Here is a 23,921-nt window from a genome sequence, read left to right on the forward strand (position 1 = left end):
TCTGGAGCTGGGGGTGTAGGGCTCCTGAGTGTGGGAGGAGAACATCAGAGCGTGTTCTGGAGCTGGGGGTGTAGGGCTCCTGAGTGTGGGAGGAGAACATCAGAGCGTGTTCTGGAGCTGGGGGTGCAGGGCTCCTGAGTGTGGGAGGAAAATATCAATGCGGCTTCTGGAGGTAGGGGTGCAGGGCTCCTGAGTGTGGGAGGAGAATATCAGAGCGTGTTCTGGAGCTGGACGTGCAGGGCTCCTGAGTGTGGGAGGAGAACATCAGAGCGTGTTCTGGAGCTGGGGGTGCAGGGCTCCTGAGTGTGGGAGGAGAATATCAATGCGAGCTCTGGAGCTGGGGGTGCAGGGCTCCTGAGTGTGGGAGGAGAACATCAGAACGGCTTCTGGAGCTGGGGGTGTAGGGCTCCTGAGTGTGGGAGGAGAACATCAGAGCGTTTTCTGGAGCTGCGGGTGCAGGGCTCCTGAGTGTGGGAGGAGATAATCAAAACGGGTTCTGGAGCTGGGGGTGTAGGGCTCCTGAGTGTGGGAGGAGAACATCAGAGCGTGTTCTGGAGCTGGGGGTGCAGGGCTCCTGAGTGTGGGAGAAGATAATCAAAACGGGTTCTGGAGCTGGGGGTGTAGGGCTCCTGAGTGTGGGAGGAGAACATCAGAGCGTGTTCTGGAGCTGGTGGTGCAGGGCTTCTGAGTGTGGGAGGAGAATATCAATGCGGCTTCTGGAGGTGGGGGTGCAGGTCTCCTGAATGTGGGAGGAGAATATCAGAGCGTGTTCTGGAGCTGGGAGTGCAGGGCTCCTGAGTGTGGGAGGAGAACATCAGAGCGTGTTCTGGAGCTGGGGGTGCAGGGCTCCTGAGTGTGGGAGGAGAATATCAATGCGGGTTCTGGAACTGGGGGTGCAGGGCTCCTGAGTGTGGGAGGAGAACATCAGAACGGGTTCTGGAGCTGGGGGTGCAGGGCTCCTGAGTGTGGGAGGAGAACATCAGAGCGTGTTCTGGAGCTGGGGGTGCAGGGCTCCTGAGTGTGGGAGGAGAATATCAATGCGGCTTCTGTAGGTGGGGGTGCAGTGCTCCTGAGTGTGGGAGGAGAACATCAGAGCGTGTTCTGGAGCTGGGGGTGCAGGGCTCCTGAATGTGGGAGGAGATAATCAGAACGGGTTCTGGAGCTGGGGGTGTAGGGCTCCTGAGTGTGGGAGGAGAACATCAGAGCGTGTTCTGGAGCTGGGGGTGCGGGGCTCCTGAGTGTAGGAGGAGAATATCAGAGCATGTTCTGGAGATAGGGGTGCTGGGCTCCTGAGTGTGGGAGGAGAACATCAGAGCGTGTTCTGGAGCTGGGGGTGCAGGGCTCCTGAGTGTGGGAGGAGAACATCAGAGCGTGTTCTGGAGCTTGGGGTGCGGGGCTCCTGAGTGTTTGAGGAGAACATCAGAGCGTGTTCTGGAGCTGGGGGTGCAGGGCTCCTGAGAGTGGGAGGAGATCATCAGAATGGGTTCTGGAGCTGGGGGTGCAGGGCTCCTGAGTGTGGGAGGAGAACATCATAACAGGTTCTGGAGCTGGGGGTGCAGGGCTCCTGAGTGTGGAAGGAGAATATTAATGCAGGTTCTGGAGCTGGGGGTGCAGGGCCCCTGAGTGTGGAAGGAGAATATCAATGCAGGTTCTGGAGCTGGGGGTGCAGGGCTCCTGAGTGTGGGAGGAGATCATCAGAGCGGGATCTGGAGCTGGGGGTGCAGGGCTCCTGAGTGTGGGAGGAGAAAATCAATGCGGCTTCTGGAGGTGTGGGTGCAGGGCTCCTGAGTGTGGGAGGAGATCATCAGAGCGGGATCTGGAGCTTGGGGTGCAGGGCTCCTGAGTGTGGGAGGAGAATATCAATGCGGCTTCTGGAGGTGGGGGTGCAGGGCTCCTGAGTGTGGGAGGAGAATATCAGAGCGTGTTCTAGAGCTGGGGGTGCAGGGCTCCTGAGTGTGGGAGGAGAACATCAGAGCGTGTTCTGGAGCTGGGGGTGCAGGGCTCCTGAGTGTGGGAGGAGAATATCAATGCGACTTCTGGAGCTGGGGGTGCAGGGCTCCTGAGTGTGGGAGGAGAACATCAGAGCGTGTTCTGGAGCTGGGGGTGCAGGGCTCCTGAGTGTGGGAGGAGATCATCAGAACGGTTTCTGGAGCTGGGGGTGCAGGGCTCCTGAGTGTGGGAGGAGAACATCAGAGCGGGTTCTGGAGCTGGGGGTGCAGGGCTCCTGAGTGTGGGAGGAGAACATCAGAGCGTGTTCTGGAGCTGGGGGTGCAGGGCTCCTGAGTGTGGGAGGAGAACATCAGAGCGTGTTCTGGAGTTGGGGGTGCAGGGCTCCTGAGTGTAGGAGGAGAATATCAAAGCGTGTTCTGGAGCTGGGGGTGCAGGGCTCCTGAGTGTGGGAGGAGATCATCAGAGCGTGTTCTGGAGCTGGGGGTGCAGGGCTCCTGAGTGTGGGAGGAGAACATCAGAGCGGGTTCTGGAGCTAGGGGTGCAGGGCTCCTGAGTGTAGGAGGAGAACATCAGAGGGTGTTCTGGAGCTGGGTGTGCGGGGCTCCTGAGTGTGGGAGGAGAACATCAGAGAGTGTTCTGGAGCTGGGGGTGCAGGGCTCCTGAGTGTGGGAGGAGAACATCAGAGAGTGTTCTGGAGCTGGGGGTGCAGGGCTCCTGAGTGTGGGAGGAGAACATCAGAGCGTGTTCTGGAGCTGGGGTTGCGGGGCTCCTGAGTGTGGGAGGAGAACATCAGAGCGTGTTCTGGAGCTGGGGGTGCAGGGCTCCTGAGTGTGGGAGGAGAATATCAATGCGAGTTCTGGAGCTGGGGGTGCAGGGCTCCTGAGGGTGGGAGGAGAATATCAATGCGGCTTCTGGAGGTGGGGGTGCAGGGCTCCTGAGTGTGGGAGGAAAATATCAGAGCGTGTTCTGGAGCTGGGGGTGCAGGGCTCCTGAGTGTGGTAGGAGAACATCAGAGCGTGTTCTGGAGCTGGGGGTGCAGGGCTCCTGAGTGTGGGAGGAGAATATCAATGCGAGTTCTGGAGCTGGGGGTGCAGGGCTCCTGAGGGTGGGAGGAAAACATCAGAGCGTGTTCTGGAGCTGGGGGTGCAGTGCTCCTGAGTGTGGGAGGAGAATATCAATGCGGGTTCTGGAGCTGGGGGTGCAGGGCTCCTGAGTGTGGGAGGAGAATATCAATGCGGCTTCTGGAGTTGGGGGTGCAGGGCTCCTGAGTGTGGGAGGAGAACATCAGAGCGTGTTCTGGAGCTGGGGGTGCAGGGCTCCTGAGAGTGGGAGGAGAACATCAGAGCGTGTTCTGGTGCTGGGGGTGTACGGCTCCTGAGTGTGGGAGGAGAACATCAGAGCGTGTTCAGGAGCTGGGGGTGCAGGGCTCCTGAGTGTGGGAGGAGATCATTAGAACGGGTTCTGGAGCTGGGGGTGCAGGGCTCCCGAGTGTGGGAGGAGAACATCAGAACAGGTTGTGGAGCTGGGGGTGCAGGGCTCCTGAGTGTGGGAGGAGATAATCAAAACGGGTTCTGGAGCTGAAGGTGTAGGGCTCCTGAGTGTGGGAGGAGAACATCAGAGCGTGTTCTGGAGCTGGGGGTGCAGGGCTCCTGAGTGTGGAAGGAGATAATCAAAACGGGTTCTGGAGCTGGGGGTGTAGGGCTCCTGAGTGTGGGAGGAGAACATCAGAGCGTGTTCTGGAGCTGGTGGTGCAGGGCTTCTGAGTGTGGGAGGAGAATATCAATGCGGCTTCTGGAGGTGGGGGTGCAGGGCTCCTGAGTGTGGGAGGAGAACATCAGAGCGTGTTCTGGTGCTGGGGGTGTACGGCTTCTGAGTGTGGGAGGAGAATATCAGAGCGTGTTCTGGAGCTGGGAGTGCAGGGCTCCTGAGTGTGGGAGGAGAACATCAGAGCGTGTTCTGGAGCTGGGGGTGCAGGGCTCCTGAGTGTGGGAGGAGAATATCAATGCGGGTTCTGGAACTGGGGCTGCAGGGCTCCTGAGTGTGGGAGGAGAACATCAGAATGGGTTCTGGAGCTGGGGGTGCAGGGCTCCTGAGTGTGGGAGGAGAACATCAGAGCGTGTTCTGGAGCTGGGGGTGCAGGGCTCCTGAGTGTGGGAGGAGAATATCAATGCGGCTTCTGTAGGTGGGGGTGCAGGGCTCCTGAGTGTGGGAGGAGATAATCAGAACGGTTTCTGGAGCTGGGGGTGCAGGGCTCCTGAGTGTGGGAGGAGAACATCAGAGCGGGTTCTGGAGCTGGGGGTGCAGGGTTCCTGAGTGTGGGAGGAGAACATCAGAGCGTGTTCTGGAGCTGGGGGTGCAGGGCTCCTGAGTGTGGGAGGAGAACATCAGAGGTGGTTCTGGAGCTGGGGGTGCAGGGCTCCTGAGTGTAGGAGGAGAATATCAAAGCGTGTTCTGGAGCTGGGGGTGCAGGGCTCCTGAGTGTGGGAGGAGATCATCAGAGCGTGTTCTGGAGCTGGGGATGCAGGGCTCCTGAGTGTGGGAGGAGAACATCAGAGCGGGTTCTGGAGCTGGGGGTGCAGGGCTCCTGAGTGTAGGAGGAGAACATCAGAGGGTGTTCTGGAGCTGGGTGTGCGGGGCTCCTGAGTGTGGGAGGAGAACATCAGAGAGTGTTCTGGAGCTGGGGGTGCAGGGCTCCTGAGTGTGGGAGGAGAAGATCAGAGCGTGTTCTGGAGCAGGGGGTGCGGGGCTCCTGAGTGTGGGAGGAGAACATCAGAGCGTGTTCTGGAGCTGGGGGTGCAGGGCTCCTGAGTGTGGGAGGAGATCATCAGAACGGGTTCTGGAGCTGGGGGTGCAGGGCTCCTGAGTGTGGGAGGAGAACATCAGAGGGTTTTCTGGAGCTGGGGGTGCAGGGCTCCTGAGTGTGGGAGGAGATCATCAGAGCGTGTTTTGGAGCTTGGGGTGCAGGGCTCCTGAGTGTGGGAGGAGAACATCAGAGCGTGTTCTGGAGCTGGGGGTGCAGGGCTCCTGAGTGTGGGAGGAGAATATCAATGTGGCTTCTGGAGGTGGGGGTGCAGGGCTCCTGAGTGTGGGAGGAGAATATCAGAGCGTGTTCTGGAGCTGGGGGTGCAGGGCTCCTGAGTGTGGAATGAGAATATCAATGCGGATTCTGGAGCTGGGGGTGCAGGGCTCCTGAGTGTGGGAGGAGAATATCAATGCGGGTTCTGGAGGTAGGGGTGCAGGGCTCCTGAGTGTGGGAGGAGAATATCAGAGCGTGTTCTGGAGCTGGACGTGCAGGGCTCCTGAGTGTGGGAGGAGAACATCAGAGCGTGTTCTGGAGCTGGGGGTGCAGGGCTCCTGAGTGTGGGAGGAGAATATCAATGCGAGTTCTGGAGCTGGGGGTGCAGGGCTCCTGAGTGTGGGAGGAGAACATCAGAACGGCTTCTGGAGCTGGGGGTGTAGGGCTCCTGAGTGTGGGAGGAGAACATCAGAGCGTGTTCTGGAGCTGGGGGTGCAGGGCTCCTGAGTGTGGGAGGAGAACATCAGAGCGTGTTCTGGAGCTGGGGGTGCAGGGCTCCTGAGTGTGGGAGGAGAACATCAGAACGGCTTCTGGAGCTGGGGGTGTAGGGCTCCTGAGTGTGGGAGGAGAACATCAGAGCGTGTTCTGGAGCTGGGGGTGTAGGGCTCCTGAGTGTGGGAGGAGAACATCAGAGCGTGTTCTGGAGCTGGGGGTGCAGGGCTCCTGAGTGTGGGAGGAAAATATCAATGCGGCTTCTGGAGGTAGGGGTGCAGGGCTCCTGAGTGTGGGAGGAGAATATCAGAGCGTGTTCTGGAGCTGGACGTGCAGGGCTCCTGAGTGTGGGAGGAGAACATCAGAGCGTGTTCTGGAGCTGGGGGTGCAGGGCTCCTGAGTGTGGGAGGAGAATATCAATGCGAGCTCTGGAGCTGGGGGTGCAGGGCTCCTGAGTGTGGGAGGAGAACATCAGAACGGCTTCTGGAGCTGGGGGTGTAGGGCTCCTGAGTGTGGGAGGAGAACATCAGAGCGTTTTCTGGAGCTGCGGGTGCAGGGCTCCTGAGTGTGGGAGGAGATAATCAAAACGGGTTCTGGAGCTGGGGGTGTAGGGCTCCTGAGTGTGGGAGGAGAACATCAGAGCGTGTTCTGGAGCTGGGGGTGCAGGGCTCCTGAGTGTGGGAGAAGATAATCAAAACGGGTTCTGGAGCTGGGGGTGTAGGGCTCCTGAGTGTGGGAGGAGAACATCAGAGCGTGTTCTGGAGCTGGTGGTGCAGGGCTTCTGAGTGTGGGAGGAGAATATCAATGCGGCTTCTGGAGGTGGGGGTGCAGGTCTCCTGAATGTGGGAGGAGAATATCAGAGCGTGTTCTGGAGCTGGGAGTGCAGGGCTCCTGAGTGTGGGAGGAGAACATCAGAGCGTGTTCTGGAGCTGGGGGTGCAGGGCTCCTGAGTGTGGGAGGAGAATATCAATGCGGGTTCTGGAACTGGGGGTGCAGGGCTCCTGAGTGTGGGAGGAGAACATCAGAACGGGTTCTGGAGCTGGGGGTGCAGGGCTCCTGAGTGTGGGAGGAGAACATCAGAGCGTGTTCTGGAGCTGGGGGTGCAGGGCTCCTGAGTGTGGGAGGAGAATATCAATGCGGCTTCTGTAGGTGGGGGTGCAGTGCTCCTGAGTGTGGGAGGAGAACATAGGAGCGTGTTCTGGAGCTGGGGGTGCAGGGCTCCTGAATGTGGGAGGAGATAATCAGAACGGGTTCTGGAGCTGGGGGTGTAGGGCTCCTGAGTGTGGGAGGAGAACATCAGAGCGTGTTCTGGAGCTGGGGGTGCGGGGCTCCTGAGTGTAGGAGGAGAATATCAGAGCATGTTCTGGAGATAGGGGTGCTGGGCTCCTGAGTGTGGGAGGAGAACATCAGAGCGTGTTCTGGAGCTGGGGGTGCAGGGCTCCTGAGTGTGGGAGGAGAACATCAGAGCGTGTTCTGGAGCTTGGGGTGCGGGGCTCCTGAGTGTTTGAGGAGAACATCAGAGCGTGTTCTGGAGCTGGGGGTGCAGGGCTCCTGAGAGTGGGAGGAGATCATCAGAATGGGTTCTGGAGCTGGGGGTGCAGGGCTCCTGAGTGTGGGAGGAGAACATCATAACAGGTTCTGGAGCTGGGGGTGCAGGGCTCCTGAGTGTGGAAGGAGAATATTAATGCAGGTTCTGGAGCTGGGGGTGCATGGCCCCTGAGTGTGGAAGGAGAATATCAATGCAGGTTCTGGAGCTGGGGGTGCAGGGCTCCTGAGTGTGGGAGGAGATCATCAGAGCGGGATCTGGAGCTGGGGGTGCAGGGCTCCTGAGTGTGGGAGGAGAAAATCAATGCGGCTTCTGGAGGTGTGGGTGCAGGGCTCCTGAGTGTGGGAGGAGATCATCAGAGCGGGATCTGGAGCTTGGGGTGCAGGGCTCCTGAGTGTGGGAGGAGAATATCAATGCGGCTTCTGGAGGTGGGGGTGCAGGGCTCCTGAGTGTGGGAGGAGAATATCAGAGCGTGTTCTAGAGCTGGGGGTGCAGGGCTCCTGAGTGTGGGAGGAGAACATCAGAGCGTGTTCTGGAGCTGGGGGTGCAGGGCTCCTGAGTGTGGGAGGAGAATATCAATGCGACTTCTGGAGCTGGGGGTGCAGGGCTCCTGAGTGTGGGAGGAGAACATCAGAGCGTGTTCTGGAGCTGGGGGTGCAGGGCTCCTGAGTGTGGGAGGAGATCATCAGAACGGTTTCTGGAGCTGGGGGTGCAGGGCTCCTGAGTGTGGGAGGAGAACATCAGAGCGGGTTCTGGAGCTGGGGGTGCAGGGCTCCTGAGTGTGGGAGGAGAACATCAGAGCGTGTTCTGGAGCTGGGGGTGCAGGGCTCCTGAGTGTGGGAGGAGAACATCAGAGCGTGTTCTGGAGCTGGGGGTGCAGGGCTCCTGAGTGTAGGAGGAGAATATCAAAGCGTGTTCTGGAGCTGGGGGTGCAGGGCTCCTGAGTGTGGGAGGAGATCATCAGAGCGTGTTCTGGAGCTGGGGGTGCAGGGCTCCTGAGTGTGGGAGGAGAACATCAGAGCGGGTTCTGGAGCTAGGGGTGCAGGGCTCCTGAGTGTAGGAGGAGAACATCAGAGGGTGTTCTGGAGCTGGGTGTGCGGGGCTCCTGAGTGTGGGAGGAGAACATCAGAGAGTGTTCTGGAGCTGGGGGTGCAGGGCTCCTGAGTGTGGGAGGAGAACATCAGAGAGTGTTCTGGAGCTGGGGGTGCAGGGCTCCTGAGTGTGGGAGGAGAACATCAGAGCGTGTTCTGGAGCTGGGGTTGCGGGGCTCCTGAGTGTGGGAGGAGAACATCAGAGCGTGTTCTGGAGCTGGGGGTGCAGGGCTCCTGAGTGTGGGAGGAGAATATCAATGCGAGTTCTGGAGCTGGGGGTGCAGGGCTCCTGAGGGTGGGAGGAGAATATCAATGCGGCTTCTGGAGGTGGGGGTGCAGGGCTCCTGAGAGTGGGAGGAAAATATCAGAGCGTGTTCTGGAGCTGGGGGTGCAGGGCTCCTGAGTGTGGTAGGAGAACATCAGAGCGTGTTCTGGAGCTGGGGGTGCAGGGCTCCTGAGTGTGGGAGGAGAATATCAATGCGAGTTCTGGAGCTGGGGGTGCAGGGCTCCTGAGGGTGGGAGGAAAACATCAGAGCGTGTTCTGGAGCTGGGGGTGCAGTGCTCCTGAGTGTGGGAGGAGAATATCAATGCGGGTTCTGGAGCTGGGGGTGCAGGGCTCCTGAGTGTGGGAGGAGAATATCAATGCGGCTTCTGGAGGTGGGGGTGCAGGGCTCCTGAGTGTGGGAGGAGAACATCAGAGCGTGTTCTGGAGCTGGGGGTGCAGGGCTCCTGAGTGTGGGAGGAGAACATCAGAGCGTGTTCTGGTGCTGGGGGTGTACGGCTCCTGAGTGTGGGAGGAGAACATCAGAGCGTGTTCAGGAGCTGGGGGTGCAGGGCTCCTGAGTGTGGGAGGAGATCATTAGAACAGGTTCTGGAGCTGGGGGTGCAGGGCTCCCGAGTGTGGGAGGAGAACATCAGAACAGGTTGTGGAGCTGGGGGTGCAGGGCTCCTGAGTGTGGGAGGAGATAATCAAAACGGGTTCTGGAGCTGAAGGTGTAGGGCTCCTGAGTGTGGGAGGAGAACATCAGAGCGTGTTCTGGAGCTGGGGGTGCAGGGCTCCTGAGTGTGGGAGGAGATAATCAAAACGGGTTCTGGAGCTGGGGGTGTAGGGCTCCTGAGTGTGGGAGGAGAACATCAGAGCGTGTTCTGGAGCTGGTGGTGCAGGGCTTCTGAGTGTGGGAGGAGAATATCAATGCGGCTTCTGGAGGTGGGGGTGCAGGGCTCCTGAGTGTGGGAGGAGAACATCAGAGCGTGTTCTGGTGCTGGGGGTGTACGGCTTCTGAGTGTGGGAGGAGAATATCAGAGCGTGTTCTGGAGCTGGGAGTGCAGGGCTCCTGAGTGTGGGAGGAGAACATCAGAGCGTGTTCTGGAGCTGGGGGTGCAGGGCTCCTGAGTGTGGGAGGAGAATATCAATGCGGGTTCTGGAACTGGGGCTGCAGGGCTCCTGAGTGTGGGAGGAGAACATCAGAACGGGTTCTGGAGCTGGGGGTGCAGGGCTCCTGAGTGTGGGAGGAGAACATCAGAGCGTGTTCTGGAGCTGGGGGTGCAGGGCTCCTGAGTGTGGGAGGAGAATATCAATGCGGCTTCTGTAGGTGGGGGTGCAGGGCTCCTGAGTGTGGGAGGAGATAATCAGAACGGTTTCTGGAGCTGGGGGTGCAGGGCTCCTGAGTGTGGGAGGAGAACATCAGAGCGGGTTCTGGAGCTAGGGGTGCAGGGCTCCTGAGTGTGGGAGGAGAACATCAGAGCGTGTTCTGGAGCTGGGGGTGCAGGGCTCCTGAGTGTGGGAGGAGAACATCAGAGGTGGTTCTGGAGCTGGGGGTGCAGGGCTCCTGAGTGTAGGAGGAGAATATCAAAGCGTGTTCTGGAGCTGGGGGTGCAGGGCTCCTGAGTGTGGGAGGAGATCATCAGAGCGTGTTCTGGAGCTGGGGATGCAGGGCTCCTGAGTGTGGGAGGAGAACATCAGAGCGGGTTCTGGAGCTGGGGGTGCAGGGCTCCTGAGTGTAGGAGGAGAACATCAGAGGGTGTTCTGGAGCTGGGTGTGCGGGGCTCCTGAGTGTGGGAGGAGAACATCAGAGAGTGTTCTGGAGCTGGGGGTGCAGGGCTCCTGAGTGTGGGAGGAGAAGATCAGAGCGTGTTCTGGAGCAGGGGGTGCGGGGCTCCTGAGTGTGGGAGGAGAACATCAGAGCGTGTTCTGGAGCTGGGGGTGCAGGGCTCCTGAGTGTGGGAGGAGATCATCAGAACGGGTTCTGGAGCTGGGGGTGCAGGGCTCCTGAGTGTGGGAGGAGAACATCAGAGGGTTTTCTGGAGCTGGGGGTGCAGGGCTCCTGAGTGTGGGAGGAGATCATCAGAGCGTGTTTTGGAGCTTGGGGTGCAGGGCTCCTGAGTGTGGGAGGATAACATCAGAGCGTGTTCTGGAGCTGGGGGTGCAGGGCTCCTGAGTGTGGGAGGAGAATATCAATGTGGCTTCTGGAGGTGGGGGTGCAGGGCTCCTGAGTGTGGGAGGAGAATATCAGAGCGTGTTCTGGAGCTGGGGGTGCAGGGCTCCTGAGTGTGGTAGGAGAACATCAGAGCGTGTTCTGGAGCTGGGGGTGCAGGGCTCCTGAGTGTGGGAAGAGAATATCAATGCGAGTTCTGGAGCTGGGGGTGCAGGGCTCCTGAGGGTGGGAGGAAAACATCAGAGCGTGTTCTGGAGCTGGGGGTGCAGTGCTCCTGAGTGTGGGAGGAGAATATCAATGCGGGTTCTGGAGCTGGGGGTGCAGGGCTCCTGAGTGTGGGAGGAGAATATCAATGCGGCTTCTGGAGGTGGGGGTGCAGGGCTCCTGAGTGTGGGAGGAGAACATCAGAGCGTGTTCTGGAGCTGGGGGTGCAGGGCTCCTGAGTGTGGGAGGAGATCATCAGAACGGTTTCTGGAGCTGGGGGTGCAGGGCTCCTGAGTGTGGGAGGAGAACATCAAAGCGGGTTCTGGAGCTGGGGGTGCAGGGCTCCTGAGTGTGGGAGGAGAACATCAGAGCGTGTTCTGGAGCTGGGGGTGCAGGGCTCCTGAGTGTGGGAGGAGAACATCAGAGGTGGTTCTGGAGCTGGGGGTGCAGGGCTCCTGAGTGTAGGAGGAGAATATCAAAGCGTGTTCTGGAGCTGGGGGTGCAGGGCTCCTGAGTGTGGGAAGAGATCATCAGAGCGTGTTCTGGAGCTGGGGGTGCAGGGCTCCTGAGTGTGGGAGGAGAACATCAGAGCGTGTTCTGGTGCTGGGGGTGTAGGGCTCCTGAGTGTGGGAGGAGAACATCAGAGCGTGTTCAGGAGCTGGGGGTGCAGGGCTCCTGAGTGTGGGAGGAGATCATTAGAACGGGTTCTGGAGCTGGGGGTGCAGGGCTCCCAAGTGTGGGAGGAGAACATCAGAACGGGTTCTGGAGCTGGGGGTGCAGGGCTCCTGAGTGTGGGAGGAGAACATCAGAACGGGTTCTGGAGCTGGGGGTGCAGGGCTCCTGAGTGTGGGAGGAGAACATCAGAGCGTGTTCTGGAGCTGGGGGTGCAGGGCTCCTGAGTGTGGCAGGAGATAATCAAAACGGGTTCTGGAGCTGGGGGTGTAGGGCTCCTGAGTGTGGGAGGAGAACATCAGAGCGTGTTCTGGAGCTGGTGGTGCAGGGCTTCTGAGTGTGGGAGGAGAATATCAATGCGGCTTCTGGAGGTGGGGGTGCAGGGCTTCTGAGTGTGGGAGGAGAATATCAGAGCGTGTTCTGGTGCTGGGAGTGCAGGGCTCCTGAGTGTGGGAGGAGAACATCAGAGCGTGTTCTGGAGCTGGGGGTGCAGGGCTCCTGAGTGTGGGAGGAGAATATCAATGCGGGTTCTGGAACTGGGGGTGCAGGGCTCCTGAGTGTGGGAGGAGAACATCAGAACGGGTTCTGGAGCTGGGGGTGCAGGGCTCCTGAGTGTGGGAGGAGAACATCAATGCGTGTTCTGGAGCTGGGGGTGCAGGGCTCCTGAGTGTGGGAGGAGAATATCAATGCGGCTTCTGTAGGTGGGGGTGCAGGGCTCCTGAGTGTGGGAGGAGAACATCAGAGCGTGTTCTGGAGCTGGGGGTGCAGGGCTCCTGAGTGTGGGAGGAGATAATCAGAACGGGTTCTGGAGCTGGGGGTGTAGGGCTCCTGAGTGTGGGAGGAGAACATCAGAGCGTTTTTTGGAGCTGGGGGTGCAGGGCTCCTGAGTGTGGGAGGAGATAATCAGAACGGGTTCTGGAGATGGGGGTGCTGGGCTCCTGAGTGTGGGAGGAGAACATCAGAGCGTGTTCTGGAGCTGGGGGTGCAGGGCTCCTGAGTGTGGGAGGAGAACATCAGAGCGTGTTCTGGAGCTTGGGGTGCGGGGCTCCTGAGTGTTTGAGGAGAACATCAGAGCGTGTTCTGGAGCTGGGGGTGCAGGGCTCCTGAGAGTGGGAGGAGATCATCAGAACGGGTTCTGGAGCTGGGGGTGCAGGGCTCCTGAGTGTGGGAGGAGAACATCAGAACAGGTTCTGGAGCTTGGGGTGCGGGGCTCCTGAGTGTTTGAGGAGAACATCAGAGCGTGTTCTGGAGCTGGGGGTGCAGGGCTCCTGAGTGTGGGAGGAGATCATCAGAACGGGTTCTGGAGCTGGGGATGCAGGGCTCCTGAGTGTGGGAGGAGAACATCAGAGCGGGTTCTGGAGCTGGGGGTGCAGGGCTCCTGAGTGTAGGAGGAGAACATCAGAGGGTGTTCTGGAGCTGGGTGTGCGGGGCTCCTGAGTGTGGGAGGAGAACATCAGAGAGTGTTCTGGAGCTGGGGGTGCAGGGCTCCTGAGTGTGGGAGGAGAAGATCAGAGCGTGTTCTGGAGCAGGGGGTGCGGGGCTCCTGAGTGTGGGAGGAGAACATCAGAGCGTGTTCTGGAGCTGGGGGTGCAGGTCTCCTGAGTGTGGGAGGAGATCATCAGAACGGGTTCTGGAGCTGGGGGTGCAGGGCTCCTGAGTGTGGGAGGAGAACATCAGAGGGTTTTCTGGAGCTGGGGGTGCAGGGCTCCTGAGTGTGGGAGGAGATCATCAGAGCGTGTTTTGGAGCTTGGGGTGCAGGGCTCCTGAGTGTGGGAGGAGAACATCAGAGCGTGTTCTGGAGCTGGGGGTGCAGGGCTCCTGAGTGTGGGAGGAGAATATCAATGTGGCTTCTGGAGGTGGGGGTGCAGGGCTCCTGAGTGTGGGAGGAGAATATCAGAGCGTGTTCTGGAGCTGGGGGTGCAGGGCTCCTGAGTGTGGTAGGAGAACATCAGAGCGTGTTCTGGAGCTGGGGGTGCAGGGCTCCTGAGTGTGGGAAGAGAATATCAATGCGAGTTCTGGAGCTGGGGGTGCAGGGCTCCTGAGGGTGGGAGGAAAACATCAGAGCGTGTTCTGGAGCTGGGGGTGCAGTGCTCCTGAGTGTGGGAGGAGAATATCAATGCGGGTTCTGGAGCTGGGGGTGCAGGGCTCCTGAGTGTGGGAGAAGAATATCAATGCGGCTTCTAGAGGTGGGGGTGCAGGGCTCCTGAGTGTGGGAGGAGAACATCAGAGCGTGTTCTGGAGCTGGGGGTGCAGGGCTCCTGAGTGTGGGAGGAGATCATCAGAACGGTTTCTGGAGCTGGGGGTGCAGGGCTCCTGAGTGTGGGAGGAGAACATCAGAGCGGGTTCTGGAGCTGGGGGTGCAGGGCTCCTGAGTGTGGGAGGAGAACATCAGAGCGTGTTCTGGAGCTGGGGGTGCAGGGCTCCTGAGTGTGGGAGGAGAACATCAGAGGTGGTTCTGGAGCTGGGGGTGCAGGGCTCCTGAGTGTAGGAGGAGAATATCAAAGCGTGTTCTGGAGCTGGGGGTGCAGGGCTCCTGAGTGTGGGAAGAGATCATCAGAGCGTGTTCTGGAGCTGGGGGTGCAGGGCTCCTGAGTGTGGGAGGAGAACATCAGAGCGTGTTCTGGTGCTGGGGGTGTAGGGCTCCTGAGTGTGGGAGGAGAACATCAGAGCGTGTTCAGGAGCTGGGGGTGCAGGGCTCCTGAGTGTGGGAGGAGATCATTAGAACGGGTTCTGGAGCTGGGGGTGCAGGGCTCCCAAGTGTGGGAGGAGAACATCAGAACGGGTTCTGGAGCTGGGGGTGCAGGGCTCCTGAGTGTGGGAGGAGAACATCAGAACGGGTTCTGGAGCTGGGGGTGCAGGGCTCCTGAGTGTGGGAGGAGAACATCAGAGCGTGTTCTGGAGCTGGGGGTGCAGGGCTCCTGAGTGTGGGAGGAGATAATCAAAACGGGTTCTGGAGCTGGGGGTGTAGGGCTCCTGAGTGTGGGAGGAGAACATCAGAGCGTGTTCTGGAGCTGGTGGTGCAGGGCTTCTGAGTGTGGGAGGAGAATATCAATGCGGCTTCTGGAGGTGGGGGTGCAGGGCTTCTGAGTGTGGGAGGAGAATATCAGAGCGTGTTCTGGAGCTGGGAGTGCAGGGCTCCTGAGTGTGGGAGGAGAACATCAGAGCGTGTTCTGGAGCTGGGGGTGCAGGGCTCCTGAGTGTGGGAGGAGAATATCAATGCGGGTTCTGGAACTGGGGGTGCAGGGCTCCTGAGTGTGGGAGGAGAACATCAGAACGGGTTCTGGAGCTGGGGGTGCAGGGCTCCTGAGTGTGGGAGGAGAACATCAGAGCGTGTTCTGGAGCTGGGGGTGCAGGGCTCCTGAGTGTGGGAGGAGAATATCAATGCGGCTTCTGTAGGTGGGGGTGCAGGGCTCCTGAGTGTGGGAGGAGAACATCAGAGCGTGTTCTGGAGCTGGGGGTGCAGGGCTCCTGAGTGTGGGAGGAGATAATCAGAACGGGTTCTGGAGCTGGGGGTGTAGGGCTCCTGAGTGTGGGAGGAGAACATCAGAGCGTTTTTTGGAGCTGGGGGTGCAGGGCTCCTGAGTGTGGGAGGAGATAATCAGAACGGGTTCTGGAGATGGGGGTGCTGGGCTCCTGAGTGTGGGAGGAGAACATCAGAGCGTGTTCTGGAGCTGGGGGTGCAGGGCTCCTGAGTGTGGGAGGAGAACATCAGAGCGTGTTCTGGAGCTTGGGGTGCGGGGCTCCTGAGTGTTTGAGGAGAACATCAGAGCGTGTTCTGGAGCTGGGGGTGCAGGGCTCCTGAGAGTGGGAGGAGATCATCAGAACGGGTTCTGGAGCTGGGGGTGCAGGGCTCCTGAGTGTGGGAGGAGAACATCAGAACAGGTTCTGGAGCTGGGGGTGCAGGGCTCCTGAGTGTGGAAGGAGAATATCAATGCAGGTTCTGGGGCTGGGGGTGCAGGGCTCCTGAGTGTGGGAGGAGAATATCAATGCGGGTTCTGGAGCTGGGGGTGCAGGGCTCCTGAGTGTGGGAGGAGATCATCAGAACAGGTTCTGGAGCTGGGGGTGCAGGGCTCCTGAGTGTGGGAGGAGAACATCAGAGCGTGTTCTGGTGCTGGGGGTGTAGGGCTCCTGAGTGTGGGAGGAGAACATCAGAGCGTGTTCAGGAGCTGGGGGTGCAGGGCTCCTGAGTGTGGGAGGAGATCATTAGAACGGGTTCTGGAGCTGGGGGTGCAGGGCTCCCAAGTGTGGGAGGAGAACATCAGAACGGGTTCTGGAGCTGGGGGTGCAGGGCTCCTGAGTGTGGGAGGAGAACATCAGAACGGGTTCTGGAGCTGGGGGTGCAGGGCTCCTGAGTGTGGGAGGAGAACATCAGAGCGTGTTCTGGAGCTGGGGGTGCAGGGCTCCTGAGTGTGGGAGGAGATAATCAAAACGGGTTCTGGAGCTGGGGGTGTAGGGCTCCTGAGTGTGGGAGGAGAACATCAGAGCGTGTTCTGGAGCTGGTGGTGCAGGGCTTCTGAGTGTGGGAGGAGAATATCAATGCGCTTCTGGAGGTGGGGGTGCAGGGCTTCTGAGTGTGGGAGGAGAATATCAGAGCGTGTTCTGGAGCTGGGAGTGCAGGGCTCCTGAGTGTGGGAGGAGAACATCAGAGCGTGTTCTGGAGCTGGGGGTGCAGGGCTCCTGAGTGTGGGAGGAGAATATCAATGCGGGTTCTGGAACTGGGGGTGCAGGGCTCCTGAGTGTGGGAGGAGAACATCAGAACGGGTTCTGGAGCTGGGGGTGCAGGGCTCCTGAGTGTGGGAGGAGAACATCAGAGCGTGTTCTGGAGCTGGGGGTGCAGGGCTCCTGAGTGTGGGAGGAGAATATCAATGCGGCTTCTGTAGGTGGGGGTGCAGGGCTCCTGAGTGTGGGAGGAGAACATCAGAGCGTGTTCTGGAGCTGGGGGTGCAGGGCTCCTGAGTGTGGGAGGAGATAATCAGAACGGGTTCTGGAGCTGGGGGTGTAGGGCTCCTGAGTGTGGGAGGAGAACATCAGAGCGTTTTTTGGAGCTGGGGGTGCAGGGCTCCTGAGTGTGGGAGGAGATAATCAGAACGGGTTCTGGAGATGGGGGTGCTGGGCTCCTGAGTGTGGGAGGAGAACATCAGAGCGTGTTCTGGAGCTGGGGGTGCAGGGCTCCTGAGTGTGGGAGGAGAACATCAGAGCGTGTTCTGGAGCTTGGGGTGCGGGGCTCCTGAGTGTTTGAGGAGAACATCAGAGCGTGTTCTGGAGCTGGGGGTGCAGGGCTCCTGAGAGTGGGAGGAGATCATCAGAACGGGTTCTGGAGCTGGGGGTGCAGGGCTCCTGAGTGTGGGAGGAGAACATCAGAACAGGTTCTGGAGCTGGGGGTGCAGGGCTCCTGAGTGTGGAAGGAGAATATCAATGCAGGTTCTGGGGCTGGGGGTGCAGGGCTCCTGAGTGTGGGAGGAGAATATCAATGCGGGTTCTGGAGCTGGGGGTGCAGGGCTCCTGAGTGTGGGAGGAGATCATCAGAACAGGTTCTGGAGCTGGGGGTGCAGGGCTCCTGAGTGTGGGAGGAGAACATCAGAACAGGTTCTGGAGCTGGGGGTGCAGGGCTCCTGAGTGTGGAAGGAGAATATCAATGCAGGTTCTGGGGCTGGGGTTGCAGGGCTCCTGAGTGCGGGAGGAGAACATCAGAACGGGTTCTGGAGCTTCGGGTGCAGGGCTCCTGAGTGTGGAAGGAGAATATCAATGCGGGTTCTGGAGCTGGGGGTGCAGGGCTCCTGAGTGTGGGAGGAGATCATCAGAGCGGGATCTGGAGCTGGGGGTGTAGGGCTCCTGAGTGTGGGAGGAGAACAATAGAACAGATTCTGGAGCTGGGGGTGCAGGGCTCCTGAGTGTGGGAGGAGAACATCAGAATGGGTTCTGGAGCTGGGGGTGCAGGGCTCCTGAGCGTGGGAGGAGAACATCAGAGCAGGTTCTGGAGCTGGGGGTGCAGGGCTCCAGAGTGTGGGAGGAGATCATCAGAACGGGTTCTGGAGCTGGGGGTGTAGGGCTCCTGAGTGTGGGAGGAGAACATCAGAGCATGTTCTGGAGCTGGGGGTGCAGGGCTCCTGAGTGTGGGAGGAGAATATCAATGCGGCTTCTGGAGGTGGGGGTGCAGGGCTCCTGAGTGTGGGAGGAGAACATCAGAGCGTGTTCTGGAGCTGGGGGTGCAGGGCTCCTGAGTGTGGGAGGAGAACATCAGAGCGTGTTCTGGAGCTGGGGGTGCAGGGCTCCTGAGTGTGGGAGGAGAATATCAATGCGACTTCTGGAGCTGGGGGTGCAGTGCTCCTGAGTGTGGGAGGAGAACATCAGAGCGTGTTCTGGAGCTGGGGGTGCAGGGCTCCTGAGTGTGGGAGGAGAATATCAATGCGGCTTCTGGAGGTGGGGGTGCAGGGCTCCTGAGTGTGGGAGGAGAACATCAGAGCGTGTTCTGGAGCTGGGGGTGCAGGGCTCCTGAGTGTGGGAGGAGATAATCAGAACGGTTTCTGGAGCTGGGGGTGCAGGGCTCCTGAGTGTGGGAGGAGAACATCAGAGCGTGTTCTGGAGCTGGGGGTGCAGGGCTCCTGAGTGTGGGAGGAGAACATCAGAGCGTGTTCTGGAGCTGGGGGTGCAGGGCTCCTGAGTGTGGGAGGAGAATATCAATGCGACTTCTGGAGCTGGGGGTGCAGTGCTCCTGAGTGTGGGAGGAGAACATCAGAGCGTGTTCTGGAGCTGGGGGTGCAGGGCTCCTGAGTGTGGGAGGAGAATATCAATGCGGCTTCTGGAGGTGGGGGTGCAGGGCTCCTGAGTGTGGGAGGAGAACATCAGAGCGTGTTCTGGAGCTGGGGGTGCAGGGCTCCTGAGTGTGGGAGGAGATAATCAGAACGGTTTCTGGAGCTGGGGGTGCAGGGCTCCTGAGTGTGGGAGGAGAACATCAGAGCGGGTTCTGGAGCTGGGGGTGCAGGGCTCCTGAGTGTGGGAGGAGAACATCAGAATGGGTTCTGGAGCTGGGGGTGCAGGGCTCCTGAGTGTGGGAGGAGAACATCAGAGGTGGTTCTGGAGCTGGATGTGCAGGGCTCCTGAGTGTAGGAGGAGAATATCAAAGCGTGTTCTGGAGCTGGGGGTGCAGGGCTCCTGAGTGTGGGAGGAGATCATCAGAGCGTGTTCTGGAGCTGGGGGTGCAGGGCTCCTGAGTGTGGGAGGAGAATATCAATGCGGCTTCTGGAGGTGGGGGTGCAGGGCTCCTGAGTGTGGGAGGAGAACAATAGAACAGATTCTGGAGCTGGGGGTGCAGGGCTCCTGAGTGTGGGAGGAGAACATCAGAGCGGGATCTGGAGCTGGGGGTGTAGGGCTCCTGAGTGTGGGAGGAGAACAATAGAACAGATTCTGGAGCTGGGGGTGCAGGGCTCCTGAGTGTGGGAGGAGAACATCAGAGCGGGTTCTGGAGCTGGGGGTGCAGGGCTCCTGAGTGTGGGAGGAGAACATCAGAATGGGTTCTGGAGCTGGGGGTGCAGGGCTCCTGAGTGTGGGAGGAGAACATCAGAGGTGGTTCTGGAGCTGGATGTGCAGGGCTCCTGAGTGTAGGAGGAGAATATCAAAGCGTGTTCTGGAGCTGGGGGTGTAGGGCTCCTGAGTGTGGGAGGAGATCATCAGAGCGTGTTCTGGAGCTGGGGGTGCAGGGCTCCTGAGTGTGGGAGGAGAACATGAGAGCGGGTTCTGGAGCTGGGGGTGCAGGGCTCCTGAGTGTAGGAGGAGAACATCAGAGGGTGTTCTGGAGCTGGGTGTGCGGGGCTCCTGAGTGTGGGAGGAGAACATCAGAGAGTGTTCTGGAGCTGGGGGTGCAGGGCTCTTGAGTGTGGGAGGAGAACATCAGAGCGTGTTCTGGAGCTGGGGGTGCAGGGCTCCTGAGTGTGGGAGGAGATCATCAGAACGGATTCTGGAGCTGGGGGTGCAGGGCTCCTGAGTGTGGGAGGAGAACATCAGAGGGTGTTCTGGAGCTGGGGGTGCAGGGCTCCTGAGTGCCGGAGGAGATCATCATAGCGTGTTCTGGAGCTTGGAGTGCAGGGCTCCTGAGTGTGGGAGGAGAACATCAGAGCGTGTTCTGGAGCTGGGGGTGCAGGGCTCCTGAGTGTGGGAGGAGAATATCAATGCGGCTTCTGGAGGTGGGGGTGCAGGGCTCCTGAGTGTGGAAGGAGAATATCAGAGCGTGTTCTGGAGCTGGGGGTGCAGGGCTCCTGAGTGTGGTAGGAGAACATCAGAGCGTGTTCTGGAGCTGGGGGTGCAGGGCTCCTGAGTGTGGGAGGAGAATATCAATGCGAGTTTTGCAGCTGGGGGTGCAGGGCTCCTGAGGGTGGGAGGAAAACATCAGAGCGTGTTCTGGAGCTGGGGGTGCAGTGCTCCTGAGTGTGGGAGGAGAATATCAATGCGGGTTCTGGAGCTGGGGGTGCAGGGCTCCTGAGTGTGGGAGGAGAATATCAATGCGGCTTCTGGAGGTGGGGGTGCAGGGCTCCTGAGTGTGGGAGGAGAACATCAGAGCGTGTTCTGGAGCTGGGGGTGCAGGGCTCCTGAGTGTGGGAGGAGATCATCAGAACGGGTTCTGGAGCTGGGGGTGCAGGGCTCCTGAGTGTGGGAGGAGAACATCAGAGGGTGTTCTGGAGCTGGGGGTGCAGGACTCCTGAGTGTGGGAGGAGATCATCAGAGCGGGTTCTGGAGCTGGGGGTGCAGGGCTCCTGAGTGTAGGAGGAGAATATCAGAGCGTGTTCTGGAGCTGGGGGTGCAGGGCTCCTGAGTGTGGGAGGAGATCATCAGAGCGTGTTCTGGAGCTGGGGGTGCAGGGCTCCTGTGTGTGGGAGGAGAACATCAGAGCGTGTTCTGGAGCTGGGGGTGCGGGGCTCCTGAGTGTGGGAGGAGAACATCAGAGCGTGTTCTGGATCTGGGGGTGCAGGGCTCCTGAGTGTGGGAGGAGATCATCGGAACGGGTTCTGGAGCTGGGGGTGTAGGGCTCCTGAGTGTGGGAGGAGATCATCAGAGCGGGTTCTGGAGCTGGGGGTGCAGGGCTCCTGAGTGTCGGAGAAGAACATCAGAGCGTGTTCTGGAGCTGGGGGTGCAGGGCTCCTGAGTGTGGGAGGAGATCATAAGAACGGGTTCTGGAGCTGGGGGTGCAGGGCTCCTGAGTGTGGGAGGAGAACATCAGAGGGTGTTCTGGAGCTGGGGGTGCGGGGCTCCTGAGTGTGGGAGGAGAACAAATAGAGATACAACTGTAAAGTGGATAGAAGAGATGACTGATCTCCCTCTATTCCTGGACTGTTACTGCCTGAGCCGGATCTGTCATAGAGAAGGCACCGGAACTGGAAACCCAACTCCCATATATTTATGGTGTAACCTAAACCCCTTCCTCCTCACATGTTGTCCCGGCTGGAATGGATCTCACCTTCCATAGCGTTGCGGAAGCTGTACAGCGCTGTCCTGTCATACGGGGGATTGTCGTAATCCTTCCATCTCACAACGTTCAGGACGTCTTGTTGGGTGGGCAGGCTGCTGCTCTGAGTGGTGCCCGGACTCCTGCGGAGACTTGTCCTGTTGGTATCGGTGGAGGCCGATTGGCAATAAGTGTTGGGGAAATCGCTGTCACCGCAGATCGTCTGGGAAATGGCGACAAAACAGAATGTTATATATATATATATATATATATATATATACCAGTGAGAATGTGATATACACCAATGTTACACTGACCATGTGGGGACTAGTGTCAGTGCCAGGAGGGGCCCATAGGTAACCTTATTGTGGCCCTATTCACGTCTTGTTTGGGGTGTTCACCCTCAGTACACATCTGGATACCCATATTGATGCCTTCATATAGGTTGCGGTTTGCACCTAGATGCATCCACGTATGTTTCTTGGCGGGACATTTAGCGTGGTAGGCTGCACTATTATGTCACGCAAATTAAACCTATAGGGGCATGACACAAGCCCAATGTAGTCCCGAATAACCAGTGGCTCCTTTTGCCAGTTTTGCCCATAGGGTTGGCACACGGACTCTTCTTCTTAAAGGGCCAGGATGCTCCCAAATCCTTCCCCAGGGAACCTCTGGTGATAATAATATTCTTCACTGTCCACCCCCATCTGAGTAGTAGGGTCCATGTTTCTTGCTTCCTAACAAACTTGACCCCAGCTCTTACCTTGACCCTCTCTCTGCCCACGGTCCTGTCCCCTGCTCTATACCTGTTCCTGACTACTGAACTTGTGCGACCTGCCTGAATTCTTCCTGCCCCTAACCCCGACCCATACCTGGACTCCGCTCTTGTCTGACCAATTTGCCTGCTAGTACAGCTGTCATCTACACAGGGACCCCACCTGGTTGTAGGGACCTGATGGTCCTCTAAACATGTGCCAGACGGTATCCAGCTTCCAGTAGGAGATCAATTAAAGCATAAATATTAATAAATCCATATAAAAAAATACTAACAAAAAATGACACCACTAGAAAGCTTAGAAGTTCTGCACAACTCTTAATCATGGCAATATTACCGTACACACCGAGAGGTGCAAATGGGAGCAAATGGGTATCCCAACAAAGAAAGGTAAGGAGGCACTCGGATCTTCAGCAATATTCTTTATTAGAATCCGGTCATGTAACAATGCCTCGCTGACGAACTGTTTAGCGCACCTGCGCTTAATCAATGGCCGACGGGCCGTTTCACGCACCTGCGCTTAATCAATGGCCGACGGGCCGTTTCACGCACCTGCGCTTAATCAATGGCCGACGGGCCGTTTCACGCACCTGCGCTTAATAAATGGCCAACGGGCCGTTTCACGCACCTGCGCTTAATCAATGGCCGAGGGGCCGTTTCACGCACCTGAGCTTAATCGATGCCCAACGGGCCATTTTGCGCACATTACTTAATCGATGGGCAACAGGGCGTTTCGTGCACCCTGCTGAATTGATGGCCGATGGGCCGTTTCACGCACCTCGCTTAATCGATGGCCAACGGGCAGTTTCGCACACCTTGCTTAATTGATGGCAGACGGGCTGTTTCACCCACCTGTGTTTAAAGCGATGGCCAACAGGCCGTTTCACGCACCTTACCAAATCGATGGCCGACGGGGCATTTCGTGCACCTCTCTTAATTGATGGCCGACGGGCCGTTTCATGCCCCTTGCTTAATCAATGACCAATGAGGTGTTTCGTGCACCTCGCTTAATTGATGGCCGATGGGCCATTTCACGCCCCTCACTTAATAGATGGCAGACAGGCCGTTTCACATACCTGCGCTTAATCGATGGCCGACGGGCCATTTCGCGCACTTCGCTTAACTGACCATTTCATGCAACTCGTTTAATCGATGGCCAATGGGCCGTTTCGCGCACCTTACTTAATCGCTGGACAACGGGCTGTTTCATGCAACTTGCTTAATTGATGGCCGACAGGCCGTTTCACGCACCTTGCTTAATCGATGGCCAGAGGTCATCGATTAAGCGAGGTGCGCGAAACGGCCCATCGGCCAGGCATTGCTACATTGGCTGATTCTAATAAAGAATATCGCTGAAGATCCGAGTGCCTCCTTACCTTTCTTTTTTTGGATAGCCATTTGCTATAGAGTGTACAACCTCTCAGTGTTTACGGTAATATTACCATGATTAAGAATTATGCAGTACATCAAAACGTATCTATTTCTAGTGGCGCCATTTTTTTGTTAGTTTTTTTAAATATGGATGTCAGGACCGATTTGGGGGGTGGCGGTGGGGGGGGGGGGTGGGGTGGCACTTAGAGTGAGCCCTAAACTGACCCTAAAAACACTATCCCTGCCTACTTGCCTATCCATCATAAACGATGGATCGACATCTGGGAGCCGGTCCCTTTCTGCGCTAAAGGGCAGTGGTGTAAAAACACAATATACATAGTCGGTCACAGGCCAGAACAGAAACGGAAAACTGCTAGACAACCAGATATACCTGACAGGATACAAATACTAACAGGGCAGACTATAAACAGGCTGGGGACCCTCACTATCTCGGCTGCGGCACCCCAGACATCTGGTGCATGGAGCGAACTTCGCTCTGTGCCAGATGACTGGCGATGCGGGCGGAGGCTCGTGATGTCATAGTCACGCCCTGCTCGGGACATCACGGCCATGCCCCCTCAATGCAAGTCTATGGGAGGGGGCATGACTGCCGCCACGCCCCCTCCCATAGACTTGCATTAAGAGGGTGTGGTCATGAAATCACGAGCGGGTGTGACCGTGATGTCACAAGCCTCCAGCGCTGCACCCAACGCTCTAAACAAATCCCATGTGCAGCAGGGAGATCATGGAGGTCCCCAGCAGCGAGACCCCCATGATCATACATCTCATCCCCTATCCTTTGGACTTTCTTGTGCTTCATCTTTAGAAGAGGCTTCCTTCTGGGATGACAACCATGCAGAACAATTTGATGCAGCATGCAGTGTATGGTCTGAGCACTGATAGGGTGTCCCCCGGACAGTGCTGGAAGTGCTG

The 23,921-nt window shown here is 58.6% G+C and overlaps 1 protein-coding gene across 1 annotated transcript in view; it reads right to left on the reverse strand.

Annotated features, from left to right (window-relative positions):
- Positions 1-23,921, reverse strand: part of LOC130317450 (tyrosinase-like) — a 43,567-nt gene that overhangs the window by 15,252 nt on the left and 4,394 nt on the right. The window contains exon 3 of the mRNA XM_056552843.1: positions 20,855-21,065. Coding sequence (XP_056408818.1) covers positions 20,855-21,065 — 211 coding nt within the window. The remainder of the gene's footprint in view (positions 1-20,854; positions 21,066-23,921) is intronic.

Source organism: Hyla sarda, chromosome 1 (genome assembly GCF_029499605.1).
Source record: "Hyla sarda isolate aHylSar1 chromosome 1, aHylSar1.hap1, whole genome shotgun sequence".
Lineage (NCBI taxonomy): Eukaryota > Metazoa > Chordata > Amphibia > Anura > Hylidae > Hyla > Hyla sarda.